The sequence below is a fragment of the Geotrypetes seraphini genome, chromosome 6 (genome assembly GCF_902459505.1).
Source record: "Geotrypetes seraphini chromosome 6, aGeoSer1.1, whole genome shotgun sequence".
In the NCBI taxonomy this organism is placed as follows: Eukaryota; Metazoa; Chordata; class Amphibia; order Gymnophiona; family Dermophiidae; genus Geotrypetes; species Geotrypetes seraphini.
In genome coordinates this window covers 246501895-246516158 of record NC_047089.1, presented here as the reverse complement: position 1 = coordinate 246516158, position 14264 = coordinate 246501895, and the positions used below count along the sequence as shown (strand labels likewise).

Here is a 14264-nt window from a genome sequence, read left to right as displayed (position 1 = left end):
GCCGTGCCCGCGCATGCGCAGTGCCTGCCTCAGCTGATTTCCTGATCTCCAACACCGGATGACTTCTGACTATGCTGTGCTTGCCGCTTTCCCTCCCCTGTTCCTCCAAAACTGGAAGTTAAGTCAGGAGGGGGGAGGGAAGAGAAGCAAAGCCGGCAAGCACAGTGTTAGAGCCCCGGAGCATGGCTGAAGTCGCTTCCTGGCTAGGGCGGCATTGGCGGAAGATAGGGCATGGAGGGACCCTTCAACTCGCTGCTTCTGTTTGCTTCGGGCCTTCCTTGATGCCAGGTCTTGCTTTCGCGGAAACATAAAGTAGGTGGGACCTTGAAGCGACGAAGGCCCGAAGCAAGCAGGAGCATTGAGTTGTGAATGCTGCACTGGTGACAGCTGTGTGAGACCTGGGGGGGAAGAGAGAATGAGAAATGCTGCCGATGGCTGTGTGAGACCACGGTGGAAATGCTGCTGCAGCACCCTTTTGGGGAGAGAGAGAGAAAGAGGGAGAAGGAAGACCAAGGAAAGGGGGGGGAGGAAGAGAAATGCTGCAGTTGCACAGTGGGGAGGGAAAAGGGCTACTGCTGGACAGGGGGAGCAGAAGGAAAGAGAAAGAAAGAAAGACCTCAGTGCCCCATTGTGCTAAAAGTTTACACATCTATTCTAGCACCCGTTAATGTAACGTGCTTAAACACAGTGTTCCCCTGGTCGTTCGCTGTCAGCGGTTCGTCATTCGCGGTATTTTCCGATGCGAACCGCTGACAAGGAGAGGGCAGGAGAGAGCAGCCAGAGCGCTGGCAAGTGCAGGAAATCACTCGTGGTACACTCCGACCGTCTCTTCCTGCACTAAGTCGGGCCTTATCCAATCAGGAGCTGCTTTGACATGTAGCTCCTGATTGGATAAGGCCCGACTTAGTGCAGGAAGAGGCGGTCGGAGCATACCGCGAGTGATTTCCTGCACTAATAGATCTCATGCATATTCATTGGGGAAATCGTGAAAACCCGACTGGATTGCGGTCCTCCAGGAGAGACTTTGACACCCCTGGACTAGAGGGAAGCACAGCTATTAGTAGTAGAGGCAAAGTTTTGTCTCAGTCTCCACCTGCTGGTCATGGTGAGCTATTACCCATGACATCAGAGAAAGAGCCAACGCTGGTGTGAGCAGCAGGCTGGGGTTGCTGCTTGCGCTGTGAATGTTAATGAGATAAAGGGGGAAGGAAAAGGGCACGTGGCAGGAGGAGGCAGGGAAGGAATGGGTGGGGTGGGCGGGGGAGGGGTGCCACCGCCCCAGGAGCTTCTCACCCTTGCGCTGTATGGGGGATAGTCAACTGTAGCAGATATAATTCTAACAGCAGGGACAAGACGACATCATACTTCCAACAAGCCATTGGAATAACCTTTTGGGAGTAACTGAGTGAGCACGAGGAGGCCAGAGGCTTTGAAGAATAGGTTTACTAGTTTTGCAAGCTGTGTGGATTACTAGGCAACATGGTAATAAGACATACTGTAGAAGGGGACCTGAGTACAGTACTCCCCCGTATTCATGGGGGTTCCGTTCCAGGAAACCCCGCGAATCTTGAAAAACCGAAAATACGGTTTTTCATGGGGGAGACTGGAGAGGGCAGCGAGAGAGGCAGGAGAGAGCAGCCGGAGCGCCAGCGAGTGAAGGAAATCACTCGCTGTATGCTTCGACCGTCTCTTCCTGCACTAAGTCGGGCCTTATCAACGAGGAGCTGCATGTCAAAGACGCTTAAGACTGAGATGGAGGATGATGGACGGTAGGGAAAGTTTTGAAAGTTCAAATAGTTTCCAAGTTTATTTAATCTTTGATATACCGTTTATCAAAAACATACCTAAACGGTTTACAGTTATCAGACTATTGTTAAAATAAAATATAAGCTTAAAAGTAAAAAGTGGAGGGGGGGAGAGACAATACAAATAGACTTACTGGAATAAAAGGAAAAATGGGAAAAGGTAAGAACTTAAATAGAATGAAAAAAATAAAATGTTAAAAGGAAGGGAAGAAACGGAGGGGCTTTAGCACACTAGGAAAGGGGTTGCTTCTAAAGACATGGAATTTGTGGAGCTGGGACTGAGTAGAGTTGAGCACCATTTTACCAATTGGGCAGACTGGCTCGGCCAACCCGATCTTCTTCTGACATCATGTACTCTGTACTATGTCATAACCTGGTTAGATCTAAAAAACCAACCCCTGTTCAGCCAAATGGCAGGGTTACAGACTAATCAGCCTCCTGATGATTTGCAGTATGGGAGTGGCACTGCGCACGTTCAGATTAGCCCCTAATAACTGATGCGAGGAAGGTGCATTACTACCTCCACAAGAAACCTTCTCCAACCCTCTCCCAAAGAGGAATTCATCGATGACTCCACTCCGCTCTTACTGACTGGTAAACCTCTCTTAAACAGAAGAGAGTTGTATACCAGACTGATCCAGAACACTGCGGTTCACCTCATTTTTGGACTAAAAAAAATGGGAGCATATTACCCCCTTTTATCAAAAACTTCACTGGTTGCCAGTAGAGTCCAGCATTCTGTTTAAGTTTTCCTGTATTTGTTACAAAGCAGTTTTGGGGATGCTACCAGATTATTACATTACATTAGTGATTTCTATTCCGCCATTACCTTGCTGTTCAAGGCGGATTACATTCAAACTAAAAACAAGAATTACATTCAAAATTTGAAAGAATAGAATAAGCGATGACATAAAATTTTTAAGGTAATAAAAAAAAAAAAAAAAAAACGTTGGGTAAAGAGTTACCAACTGGAAGTAGAAGTCTTTAGGAGATAATAATAGGGTGAATTATGTGGTTTTAGATAACATTAGGTAAATAGAAGAATATTAGAGAGAACTAAGGGTATAGAGAGTGTTGGATGTTGGGTTGGGATTGGTCGTGCTGGATAGGTTTTATGTGTTTTGTGAAGAGTAAGGTTTTAGTATCTCTCTTGAAAGTGTTGTAGTTTGTAGTTGAAAATAACAGGATGGTGATTTGTCTGTCCAGTTTAGCTGCTTTGGAGGCTATTAGGTTGTCATAAAGTTTTTTTCGTTTGACATTTTTGGATGATGGATGAGAGAATAGTGAGTGGGTTCTTCTGTGTCTGGTTGAGGAGGATTGATTTAGTCGGTTATTCCAGTAGGTTGGGCTTTCTCCGTTGATAGCCTTGTAACGTAAGCAGTAAGCTTCTCATTTTTCTTTGAATTATTCTAATAAGAGTACATGTAGAATAAATCTATTTAATTATCCTTCTATAAAATCATGTCAATATAAGAAGTTTTTTGACAGAATTTTCTCATTCCAGGCCGCTACATCGAATACATGGCTTGGAAAACCAAAATTAGAGGCTACTTCTTATTATGATTTTAGAAAATCGTTAAAGACATGCCTGTTTGACATGTTTACATCTTAGTTGTGGTATTGTTTAACTTATCCTTGCTTTTTAATTGATTGTTTTAATATGTATTTTATCTACATTGACTGTATGTATTTTTTCCTTTGTTGTGAACCGCTTCAAACCTTCGGTATAGCGGTATACAAAAATAAATAATAATAGTAATAATTATTATTAGAATGGCTGATCTGGCTGTTTCCAGAATAGTAACATAGTAAATGCAGGCAGATAAAGACCCAAATGGCCCATCCAGTCTGCCCAACCGTACCCTCTCTTTTAAACTATTGACTTAATTTAAAATTGTCCTTATATCTAGCTATTTCTGGGTCAGAAACCCAAAGCTCTGCCCAATAGCTCTTAGGAGGTTGAGGTGAAGACCTATTTCCTGAGCAGGACAAACTCTTTGGGTGTAAAGCCAATCAGGTCTATGACAGTTCAACGCAGCAGATTCATCACGGCCGTTTCATCGCTGAATCGGCCATGATGAATCCCTCCCCCCCCTGCATCTTCTCATAGAGCAGACATCTTGTGGGGGGGAGCTATGCCATCCCTACACCCCCCCCAAAGTAGGAGCACCCCAACACCTTCATCCCCCCCCAAGGTAGGAGTGTTCCCCCACAGACCACCTACTTGTAGAAAAATTTGCTGGTACGAGCAATGTCTTTGACCCCCCCTGCTCGCACCGGCCTTGTCTCCCCTCTGACGTCAAGGCTGTAAATCTTATCCACTGTGGCACCAGCTGGTGATGTTCATACTGGACAACCATCTCTCTCTCACCTTTGGGGTTGCAATACGCAGATTCATCCCAAATTTGGCAGCACTCAGCATGATGGAATGAAGGACGTTGTTCCCATCACCGATCCATGATATGGTAAGTCCATTCAGGTGGCCAAAATGTTCCTAGCAGTTGAGTCACAAAACGAGGCATTTGATTTCTATTCGCATTCACAATAAAATACAGTATAATTTATTTTTTTTTTCAAATGAAAGCTTTTATTGAAAAATATACATAAGTATACAGCAGTGATACACAGCTTCAGCAAAGCACAAAGGAAAAATCAACAGTGCAGACAACAAATTAAACAGTAGTTATAGCCCCAACATGTCGAAAACCAACCACAAATCCAGCAAAACCACAGCAAAATCCCCCCCTCCCACCCCCCCAGGGATAAAGCACAATGCACACACCGCCCTTTTGGGTAAGGATCTCCCAACCTCACCTTCAAAAACAGTTATCATAGGGTCTCATCCTGTCCCACACTCCCAATTAAACATCCAATCCAACCCCCCACTCCCCCCTCCCACCAATCCCTATAGAAGCCCAAAATCTACGCCAAATATGAGCATAGCCATGATGTTTGCCATGTCGTAAAGCCATTAACTGATAAAGGAGCTGCCAGGTAACTAAGCGCTGTTCCACCATATGCCAAGGGGGGGGTGCCCCTGATTCCACAAAGATGCTAGGGCCAACCGGGCAGCAGTGAAGGCTAACTTACAAAATAAAGAGTCACCCCAATCAAGATCCAATTGGTGCCAAAATAACAGGGCATGTCTCCAGTCCACCGGAACCTGCACAGTGAGAATCCGGGAAACTCGAGAGAACACCTCAATCCAGAAACTGCTCACCCTCCCACAATACCACCACATATGCATATAGGTTCCCACCTCCCCACATCCCCTCCAACAAGAAGCACTCGTCCCCCCATGCCATCGAGCCAGAACCTGAGGAGTATAATACCACCGGAATAGAACTTTATACCCATTTTCAATCACCAATGCTGCAATGCCCGCCGAAGCAACTTCTCTCCAGATGTCGCCCCAAGTATCTAAAGAGATAGCTGATTCCCAATCCCCTTCCCAAGCCAACATATAAGGCAAGGGCCGAGCCCCCAGACTATTAAGACACCGATATATAGCAGACAAAGCACCCTTCTGGAGAGTCGGGCCCAGCAACAACTCAAAGGGGGTCTTACCCGCCCGTAAGTCCCGTAGGGCCCCCGAGGCCCGCAAGTAGTGAACAGCCTGTAAGTAGGGAAACAGATCCCGAGCCAGAAGATCATAACGGCCCTGTAGTTCAGCAAAAGGCCGAATACTGCCCAAGAGTGGATCCCACAATTGACCCATACACACCAAGCCATGAGACTCCCACCTAGCAAACACACCCTCTCCCCGACCAGGCTCAAAGGCCACATTATGATGCAGCGGCGTATACCAAGAATGGCGCTTACCCAGCAACAAACTTCTCCGGGTCATATTCCAGACCCGCAGGGCTGTATCTACTGAGGATAGGACTCGCTCGGGCCGAATCCTCTCAGGCACCCAGGGCCGATGCAACAGGGGCACCCAAGCGGACATGCGTTGTTCAAGCTCCACCCACGGCTTCGGGTCCTGCGCTTGCCACTCCAACAGGGCTTGCAACTGTGCAGCCTGATAATATTTCACCACATTAGGGACAGCCAAACCCCCATCACTCCTACCCAAGCACATAACCGACCTACTCACACGAGGCCTCCGACCGGCCCAAATAAAAGCAAAAATGTGCCGCTGCACCCCCTCCAATACGCGCCTATTCACCCAGAGAGGCAACACCTGGAATAAGAACAGAAGACGAGGCAAAATCATCATTTTCACTATTTCCACCCGTCCTAACCAGGAAAAAAATTGATCCTTCCAGCTTGTCAAATCCCGCTGGATACGTCGAAAAAGTGGGGGAAAATTAAGATCATAGATCCCCGTTCCCGGTGGGCCAAAATAAACCCCAAGATAGCGCATAGACTGTTGTACCCAACGAAACGGAAACCGTGCCTGAAGATAATTCACTCTATCCAGGGGTAAATTAGTAGCTCGGATTTCCCGACATTAACACGAAACCCCAACACCCTTCCGAACTCCTCCAGTTCCCGCAAGATAGCTGCCAGGGAGGTCTCAGGATCCTCCACCGTGAAGAGAAGATCATCCGCAAACAGAGACAACTTATAGCTACTGCCCGGTACCGTTATTCCCCTGACATCCCGATTCATCCGCACCCTCTGTGGCAGAGGTTCCACTGTCAATGCAAAGAGGAGTGGAGAAAGAGGACACCCCTGCCTCGTCCCCCTGCCCAAAGAAAAAGTATCAGAATAACCCCCATTCACCTTAATACATCCCACAGGACTGGTGTAGAGGATGCGGATCCATTCCTGCATACGAGGTCCCAAACCAACAGAATCCAAAACCCGAAACAAAAAAGGCCAGGAAACCCTGTCAAAAGCTTTTTCGGCGTCGACCGACAAGAATACCGCTTCCCGACCACCACCCCTAGCCCTCTCGAACAAATTACAAACCCGCCGCGTATTATCCCCCACCTGTCTCCCCACCACAAAGCCCGATTGATCAGGATGTATCAATCTAGGAATCCAGCTCATCAGTCTGTCCGCTAAAATCCGCGTAAAGATCTTCGTATCCACCCCCAACAAAGATATCGGTCGATAGGATGCACATTGCAGGGGATCCTTCCCCTCCTTAGCTAATACTGTAACTCCAGCCAAGCGCATAAAAAACGGAAGCGCACAGTCACCCTCCATAGAATTAAGAAAGCCAAGCAGGGGAGGTAATACAGTATAATTTATCAATGTTTATACCACCTCTCTGAACCTGCTTTCGAGATGACAATGAGAAAGCTCCACACTGTAGACGTATGCAGTGAAAGGGATGAGCAGGGGATAAGCGGAGCCCTCGACTATTTTTAGGGGTGGTGCTAGACCACTGGGGAACTTTAAGCAGAAGAGGGAAGCTAGAGCCAAGGTTTATGGCATAAATAATGGGTGTCTCTCCTCCTCCCTTGAGTTTTAAGCTCAACTGGAATGGCCTCTGGTGGGCTATGGTACTGGCAGCTCTCAGTCACAACTCCCTGGAAATTTCCCTGTATTTTTATATCAGTTCCTCAATGTGGTCTCCATTGCAGGAGAAATCCTTGACTAAAAGCTCAGTTCAGAGCCTGGCTAATGTGCTCCTAACTAAAGACATACCTTTTCTCTCTATAGCTCAGGTTACCAGACATCCGGATTTACCTGGACATTTGTCCTCTTTTTAGAGGACTGTCCAGGCGACTTTTCGAAACCTGGCATTTTGTCTGGGTTTTGAAAAGATTTGAGCCCGAGGCCGCGGATGCAACGCGGTGATGTCACAAACACGCATGCATGCCTGTGATGTCACATCTGCGCATGCGCAGATGCCTTCCAGATGAGGTTTGTGTGTGGCCGGGGCTGGGGGATGGAATAAGGCAGGGCTGTGGATGGGGCGGGGCTGTGAGCGGGATGGGGCGGGGCCACATCTCCTCTTTTTGCCCAGCAAAAATCTGGTAACTCTATCTATAATCTCCTATCTATAATCTCCTATCTTTCACCTCTTCCCTTTAACAACCACAAGATCTGACTTAAAAATGTAACTTGAAGAACTAGACTCAATTTTGATTGTAAACCGCTTAGATTCCTTGTAGAGAATTGCAGGATACAAGACAATGTATGGTAGGGTATCCCCCTCTAAGAAGAAAGACTGGTGGTTTATTACTATAACAAAGGGGGTCTTTTACGAAGGCGCGCTAAATGATGACATCAGCATTCAGCACGCCTTCGTAAAAGACCCCCAAAGTCTTTACATAAAAAAAGAAATTTATAAAAAAGAAATAATTTAAAAACAGTTTAAAATAAGAGTATCCACTATAAAACAAAAATATTAAAAAAGAATATATAGACGAATAAAAAGTTGGGTTTTTTTTGCCAATGACGAAAAAAGAGCAAAGCAAGCAGATTATTCTGAACTAGTCTTTAAGCCGGTTACATTAACGGGTGATAGAATAGATGTGTGTGTGTGTCTGTCTTTCTTTCTTTCTTTGTCTCTCTCTTTCCTCGGCTGTCCACCACCATCCCTTGCCTGCTCCCCCTGTCCAGCAGTAGCCCCTCTTCCTTCCTTTTACCTCCCCCTCTGTCCAACAGCACCCCTTGCCTGCTCCCCCTGTCCAGCAGCAGCCCTTCTCCCTTTGTTTTACCTCCACCCTGTCCAGCAGCACCTCTTACCTGATCCCCCTGTCCAGCGATAGGCGTTCTCCTTTCCCTGCTCCCCCTGTCCAGCATCCGCTAGCCCAGGCAGCCTCGGGGCTTTTGCTAGGCCAGCCCACCTTGCATTATCAAAGTTGGCCGGCCTAGCAAATGCCCCATGGCTGCTGCGTTTGCTGGTCGGGGGGTGAGAAGAGGCGTCCTAGTAGCACAGGAGTCAAACCGCTGCTGAAATTGCTGTCACAAGCCGCCCCATGCGCCGCAAGCCACCCCACGTGCCAGAAATAAAATTCGGCATGGAGGGACACAGCACGGTGGCAGGGATCACAAAACGCTAAGTGCGCATGCGCGCTTAGGTTTTTATTATAGAGGATTGTTTAGCATGGATCAACTGTGCAAACAGCTCTAAATTCTGATGCTTTTTTCTCCCCTAAAATAAGCAAAATAAGTTAACTAATAAAAAGACAAAATTATCAGCCAAAAGTACTGCACCATCTTCTAAGGCCCCAAAGAAGCAGCGTGTAGAGTGCTGCAGACGCTGCTGGAATTGGAAGGTTAGTCGGGACCGCGGGAAGGGAAGGGGGGGGTAGGGGAAACGCTGCTGCTGCACAGGGAAGTGGTGTGGGGGGAGGGAAATGGAGGGGGAGGGAATCCTGCTGTGGCTGCTGCACAGGGAAGTGGTGGGAGAGAAATGCTGCTGCATAGGAGGCAGGGAGAGAGACAGATAGAAAGAAAAAAAAGACAGACACAGGGGCAGGGAGACACACAGAAAGACAGACAGACAAAGGGGGCCAGGGAGAGAGACAGACAGAAATAAAGACACACAGACATATATTCTAGCACCCGTTAATGTAACGGGCTAAAATACTAGTAAAAACATAAAAATAATAAAAAAATAAACAACCCTCAAACATAAAATATTGTCTCGCAGAGTCATATCTTCGCCAGACTCTGAAGGTGCTTTTTATAGTGTCCTATGGGTAGAGTACCTGTATAGTGAGGTAGTCTGCCAGAATCTGGATAGGATGATAGGAATCAGACAAGCCGTTCACTACAGGGATGGAGGCTTCCTGTGCCAACTGTTCCAGATCCGACTGCTTATAAACGCGTGCCAAGATTGCATCTGTCATACTTGCCAACACCCTGCAAAAGATTCAAAGAGAGCATTTCCAGGGACCGAATTTACTAATTAATTAGTACAACATTTCACAAAGTACAAGCTGGGTGGTCGGTGAGGAGATGCCATTTCTTGTAAACAAGCTTCACAGGGGTCCTTTTACTAAGCTGCTGTTTACTGTGCTAAAAAGGGAGCCCTTGTATTAAAAATCCCACATTAGCTGCTTTACTTGGGACTTGGCGGGATCTCAGAGGGACATGGCTCGGCTGAGGAGTGGCGGCTGTGACAGCAGGTGCACAGATTGATACCGTGTGCTCACTGTTAGAATTGCCGATAATGCAACTGAACTTACTGCCCCTTCAGGAAGAGGCAGGAAGTGCAGCTGTGCTACCAGCAGCCCGGTAGGCAGCGCAAGGCAGTGGTCGTGTGGTAGTACAATCCCGACTATTAGGTCTGACAGCTCCAATCAGGAACCCACACCTGCCCCAATTCAAACCCAACCCCTCAATCAGGCATCCGCACCTGCCCCCACAGACCTGCCCCCCTCCCAAACAGGCATCCGCACCAACACAGACCTGATCCCCAGAACAGGTATTCAGTGAAGGCTTATATCCCCCTATCAGGCCTCCTTACCTTCACAACACAATCTTGTCACCCCAATGGCATCCCCAAACTCTATGACACTCTCTGAACCCCCCATAACAGCCCTGACATCCTTGATCAACATTGGGGTGCTGGCACAACTAACACCTCCCCCCTTTCTCTCTCTCTCTTGGACTTTAACACCCCGTGCCCTACCACAGCCCTACCATCACCTGACCCACCGGGATTTATCTGGTGGTTGAGACTAACTGGGTAAATCCAGGCCCAGCCTTGACTCCACCCTAGACCATTGTGGTATTACCCAGATGGTTCCACAGTGGTCACATCAGATTTTCAGCAGCACTGTGCTGTTCACTACTGCAGAAAATCTGGGGATTTACCCTGATTTAACCAGGCAGGAGCCTTCCCTGCCCAGTTTAATTGTTTGGAATATCTACTCTGTTTAAATAGCATGCATAGTAGTTCATACCATATCCCTGAAATGTCCTCCAGAACATCTCTTATTTATGACTTCAAATTTATGTGGATTTTGAATTTACACACATATTTTGAGACAACTAAAAATCCATGCAATTCCATTCAGTCCATCTACCTTCATTTACATACACAGATTTCAGAAAGTTTTAAAAAAATTGATCCCTCAGAATACCCACATTGCTGAGTGCCCAACTAGCGAAGATAAGGACGATGGTGCCCCCCCATGCATTCCTTCCTCACCCCCTCCTGCCACCTCTGTAACATTCCCGGAGCTAGCGGCAGTGTCGGCTCTTCCTCTGACATCACTTCCTAGGTGCGGTTCCAGGAAGTGACATCAGAGGAAGAGCTGATGCTGGCACGAGCAGCAAGTTGGGGTTGCTGATTGTGCCAGGAACGTTATAGAGCTCTAGGGGAAGGGGTACTTGTGCGTAGTGGGAGGGGGAGGAGCCACCCCCACCAAGATGGCACCCAGGGCAGACCGCCCCTCTCTACTACGCCACTGCAAGGGTCCCCAGGGCACACATCATTGCAGATCCCGGGTGCACCCATTGCCAAATCCCCAAGTGTAAACATCACCACATGCCCCCAGCACATACATTGCATTAACTGGAAGTCACTGACTCCTTTCAGAAGTTAACCTGCAGCAGCTCTGTCCTAGAATACCGTAGTAAATTCCCAATAAATGCAAACCCCTGATGTCCAATGTCTGCACAACGCTCACACCCCCCAGGTTTCAGCATTGCCTGGCAAATAGGGTGAGGAAGCAGAGTCAAGAGGTTAAACATTTGCTTTACAAACCTTGCCGAATCTTGGAGACTTTCATTGACTCCCAAATGTATATCATTTAAGGTAAGGAAGCAAGGATGTCCCCCGAGCAGAGCAAATCCTGAGAGAGACAAAAGGCAAATGACAGTAAATCTGGAGAGGTCACAGCGCCACCTACAGGCAAAAAGCACCCTGGAGAACTTCCAGGAGCACTTTCCAGACTGCACTTTACGAGCTCCAGAAGGAAGCAGCTTTTGGCAAAATGCAAATATTGAGAACAACAGTAGCAGCGAATTGGAGAGGCTGAGACTGTACCCAGCGTACCATGACCTCTGAGCAAGTTAACGCCTGTCATAAGCCTATTCAGGGATACCGCCCAGCTTAGTGGGTCTCTCATTCTATACCAGGGGTATCAAAGTCCTTCCTCGAGGGCCGCAATCCAGTCGGGTTTTCAGGATCTCCCCAATGACTATGCATGAGATCTATTTGCATGCACTGCTTTCATTGTATGCTAATAGATCTCATGCATATTCATTGGGGAAATCTTGAAAACCCGATGGGATTGCGGCCCTTGAGAAGGGACTTTGACACCCCTTTTCTATACTTTTGTTCCCAAATGTATGCACTGAGGACCTGATTCTGTAAATCAGTGGTTCTCAACCCTGTCCTGGAGGACCACCAGGCCAATCGCGTTTTCAGGCTAACCCTAATCAATACACATGAGAGAGATTTGCATATAATGCAGGGGTCTCAAAGTCCCTCCTTGAGGGCCGAAATCCAGTCGGGTTTTCTGGATTTCCCCAATGAATATGCATTGAAAGCAGTGCATGCGCATAGATCTCAAGCATATTCATTGAGAAATCCTGAAAACCCGACTGGATTTCGGCCCTCAAGGAGGGACTTTGAGATCCCTGATATAATGGAACTGACAGGCATGCAAATCTGTTCCATGCATATTCATTAGGGCTATCCTGAAAACCCGATTGGCCTGGTGATCCTCCAGGACAGGGTTGGGAACCACTGCTGTAAATGGCATCTATACTGGATGGCAGCTACAAAAAACGGTGCCATCTGTGCATCAATCACGCTTAGGCGCCTTTTACAGGATAGCGGCTTCTAGTACCTAAAAAACCCAGAATTTTAAAGGCCTACATTACTAGGGTTACCAGACATCCAGATTTCTTCCTTTTGAGGATGTGTCAGGGGGTGCGGATGGCTTTTCAAAACCCAGCACTTTGTCCGGGTTTTGAAAAGCTGTGTCGGGCAGGGAGGAAATCCGCGCATGTGCGTCCATCACGCAATGCCGTCATCACGTAGCATCCGCGGACTTCCTCCCGTGCCCGACAAGAGCAGGCAGTGGGGGGGGCGGGGCATGGGCGGAACTAGGCGGCCCTGGAGGCGGGGCAAGGGGGGAGGTCTGGATTTTCCAAAAGGAAAATCTGGCAACCCTACTCCGGGCGTCCGGACGGCTTTTCAAAACCCGGCACTTTGTCCGGATTTATGGAAATCTTTCAGGTAGGAGCAACATCGGGACAGCATAAGAACATAAGAATTGACATCTTGGGACAGATCAAAGATCCATCAAGCCCAGTATCCTGTTTCCAACAGTGGCCAACCCAGGTCCCAAGTACCAGGCAGAACCCCCAAAGAGAAGCTACATTCCAGAGCTGAGATTGTGATGTCATAATGCCTCATTCCACCAATGCCTAAGAGCCAACCTCAGTAGTGATGTCACAATGGCTTGATTGTCCTAGATTTGGCTCACTTAAGAACATAACAATTGCTATACTGGGACAGAACGAAGGTCCATCAAACCCAGTATCCTATTTCCAGCAGTGGCCAACCCAGGTCCCAAGTACCAGGCAGAACCCCCAAAGAGAAGCTACATTCCAGAGCTGAGATTGTGATGTCACAATGCCTCATTCCACCAATGCCTAAGAGCCAACCTCAGTAGTGATGTCACAATGGCTTGATTGTCCTAGACTTGGCTCACTTAAGAACATAAGAATTGCTATATATTTTTTTTTTTTTCAACAGTGGCCAACCCAGGTCCCAAGTACCTGGCTAGATCCCAAGTAGTAAAATAGAGTTTGTGCTGCTTATCCTAGGAATAAGCAGTGGATTTCCCCAATCAATCTCAATAATGGCCTATGGACTTCTCTTTTAGAAAATTATCCAAACCTTTTTTAAACCCCGCTAAGTATTTATCCACTTGTTAACAATCATCTTCAAAGCCAATTTAAGCAGGAGATTCAACAATTAGCATGACTTTTGGGGAACCGATGCTTGAAAGCTCTTGGTAGAACTTCACGCTACTGTGAAATTAGCCCCACATAAATGCAGCGACAGGTCCTAATCAAGGAGTACGTGTATAAATGTCGTGTTAAAATAGCCAACCAATATTCAAACACTGCAACAATAATTTTATGGGAGTTCAGAATCCACCAATTCTTACGAAGTTGGCAGTAGTGGTACTTTTTTTTACTTTGCTTTACTTGTTATAAATAACTTTTAAGAATCAAAGGGACTTATCTTATATTCATTATCGGAAGGGGAACCGATAATGAATATAAGATAAGTCCCTTTGATTCTTAAAAGTTATTTATAACAAGTAAAGCAAAGTAAAAAAGTTTAAAAAAAATATAAATAAGATGCCTCAACAGTTATGAGGAGATTAATGAAGAGTTACCACTATTGCCAACTTCGTAAGAATTGGTGGATTCTGAACTCCCATAAAATTATTGTTGGAGTGTTTGAATATTGGTGGGCTTATATATATTAGTGTGTCTTGAAGTGGGAGTGTTAAAATAGCGGCAGTGATCTGCAGCTCAATGCTAAATGTCAAGTTTTCTGTCAGTACCTGAGTGGTG

General features: G+C 46.9%; 1 protein-coding gene across 2 annotated transcripts in view; it reads right to left on the bottom strand.

Moving 5' to 3' along the window:
• The window catches only part of OTC (ornithine carbamoyltransferase), an 80056-nt gene that overhangs the window by 18248 nt on the left and 47544 nt on the right, over nucleotides 1–14264 (bottom strand). For both annotated transcript variants that reach the window (XM_033949475.1, XM_033949474.1), the window contains exons 4-6: nucleotides 11428–11515; nucleotides 9422–9575; nucleotides 4177–4299 (exon numbers count right to left, since the gene is read on the bottom strand). In XM_033949475.1, coding sequence (XP_033805366.1) covers nucleotides 4177–4299; nucleotides 9422–9575; nucleotides 11428–11515 — 365 coding nt within the window. The remainder of the gene's footprint in view (nucleotides 1–4176; nucleotides 4300–9421; nucleotides 9576–11427; nucleotides 11516–14264) is intronic.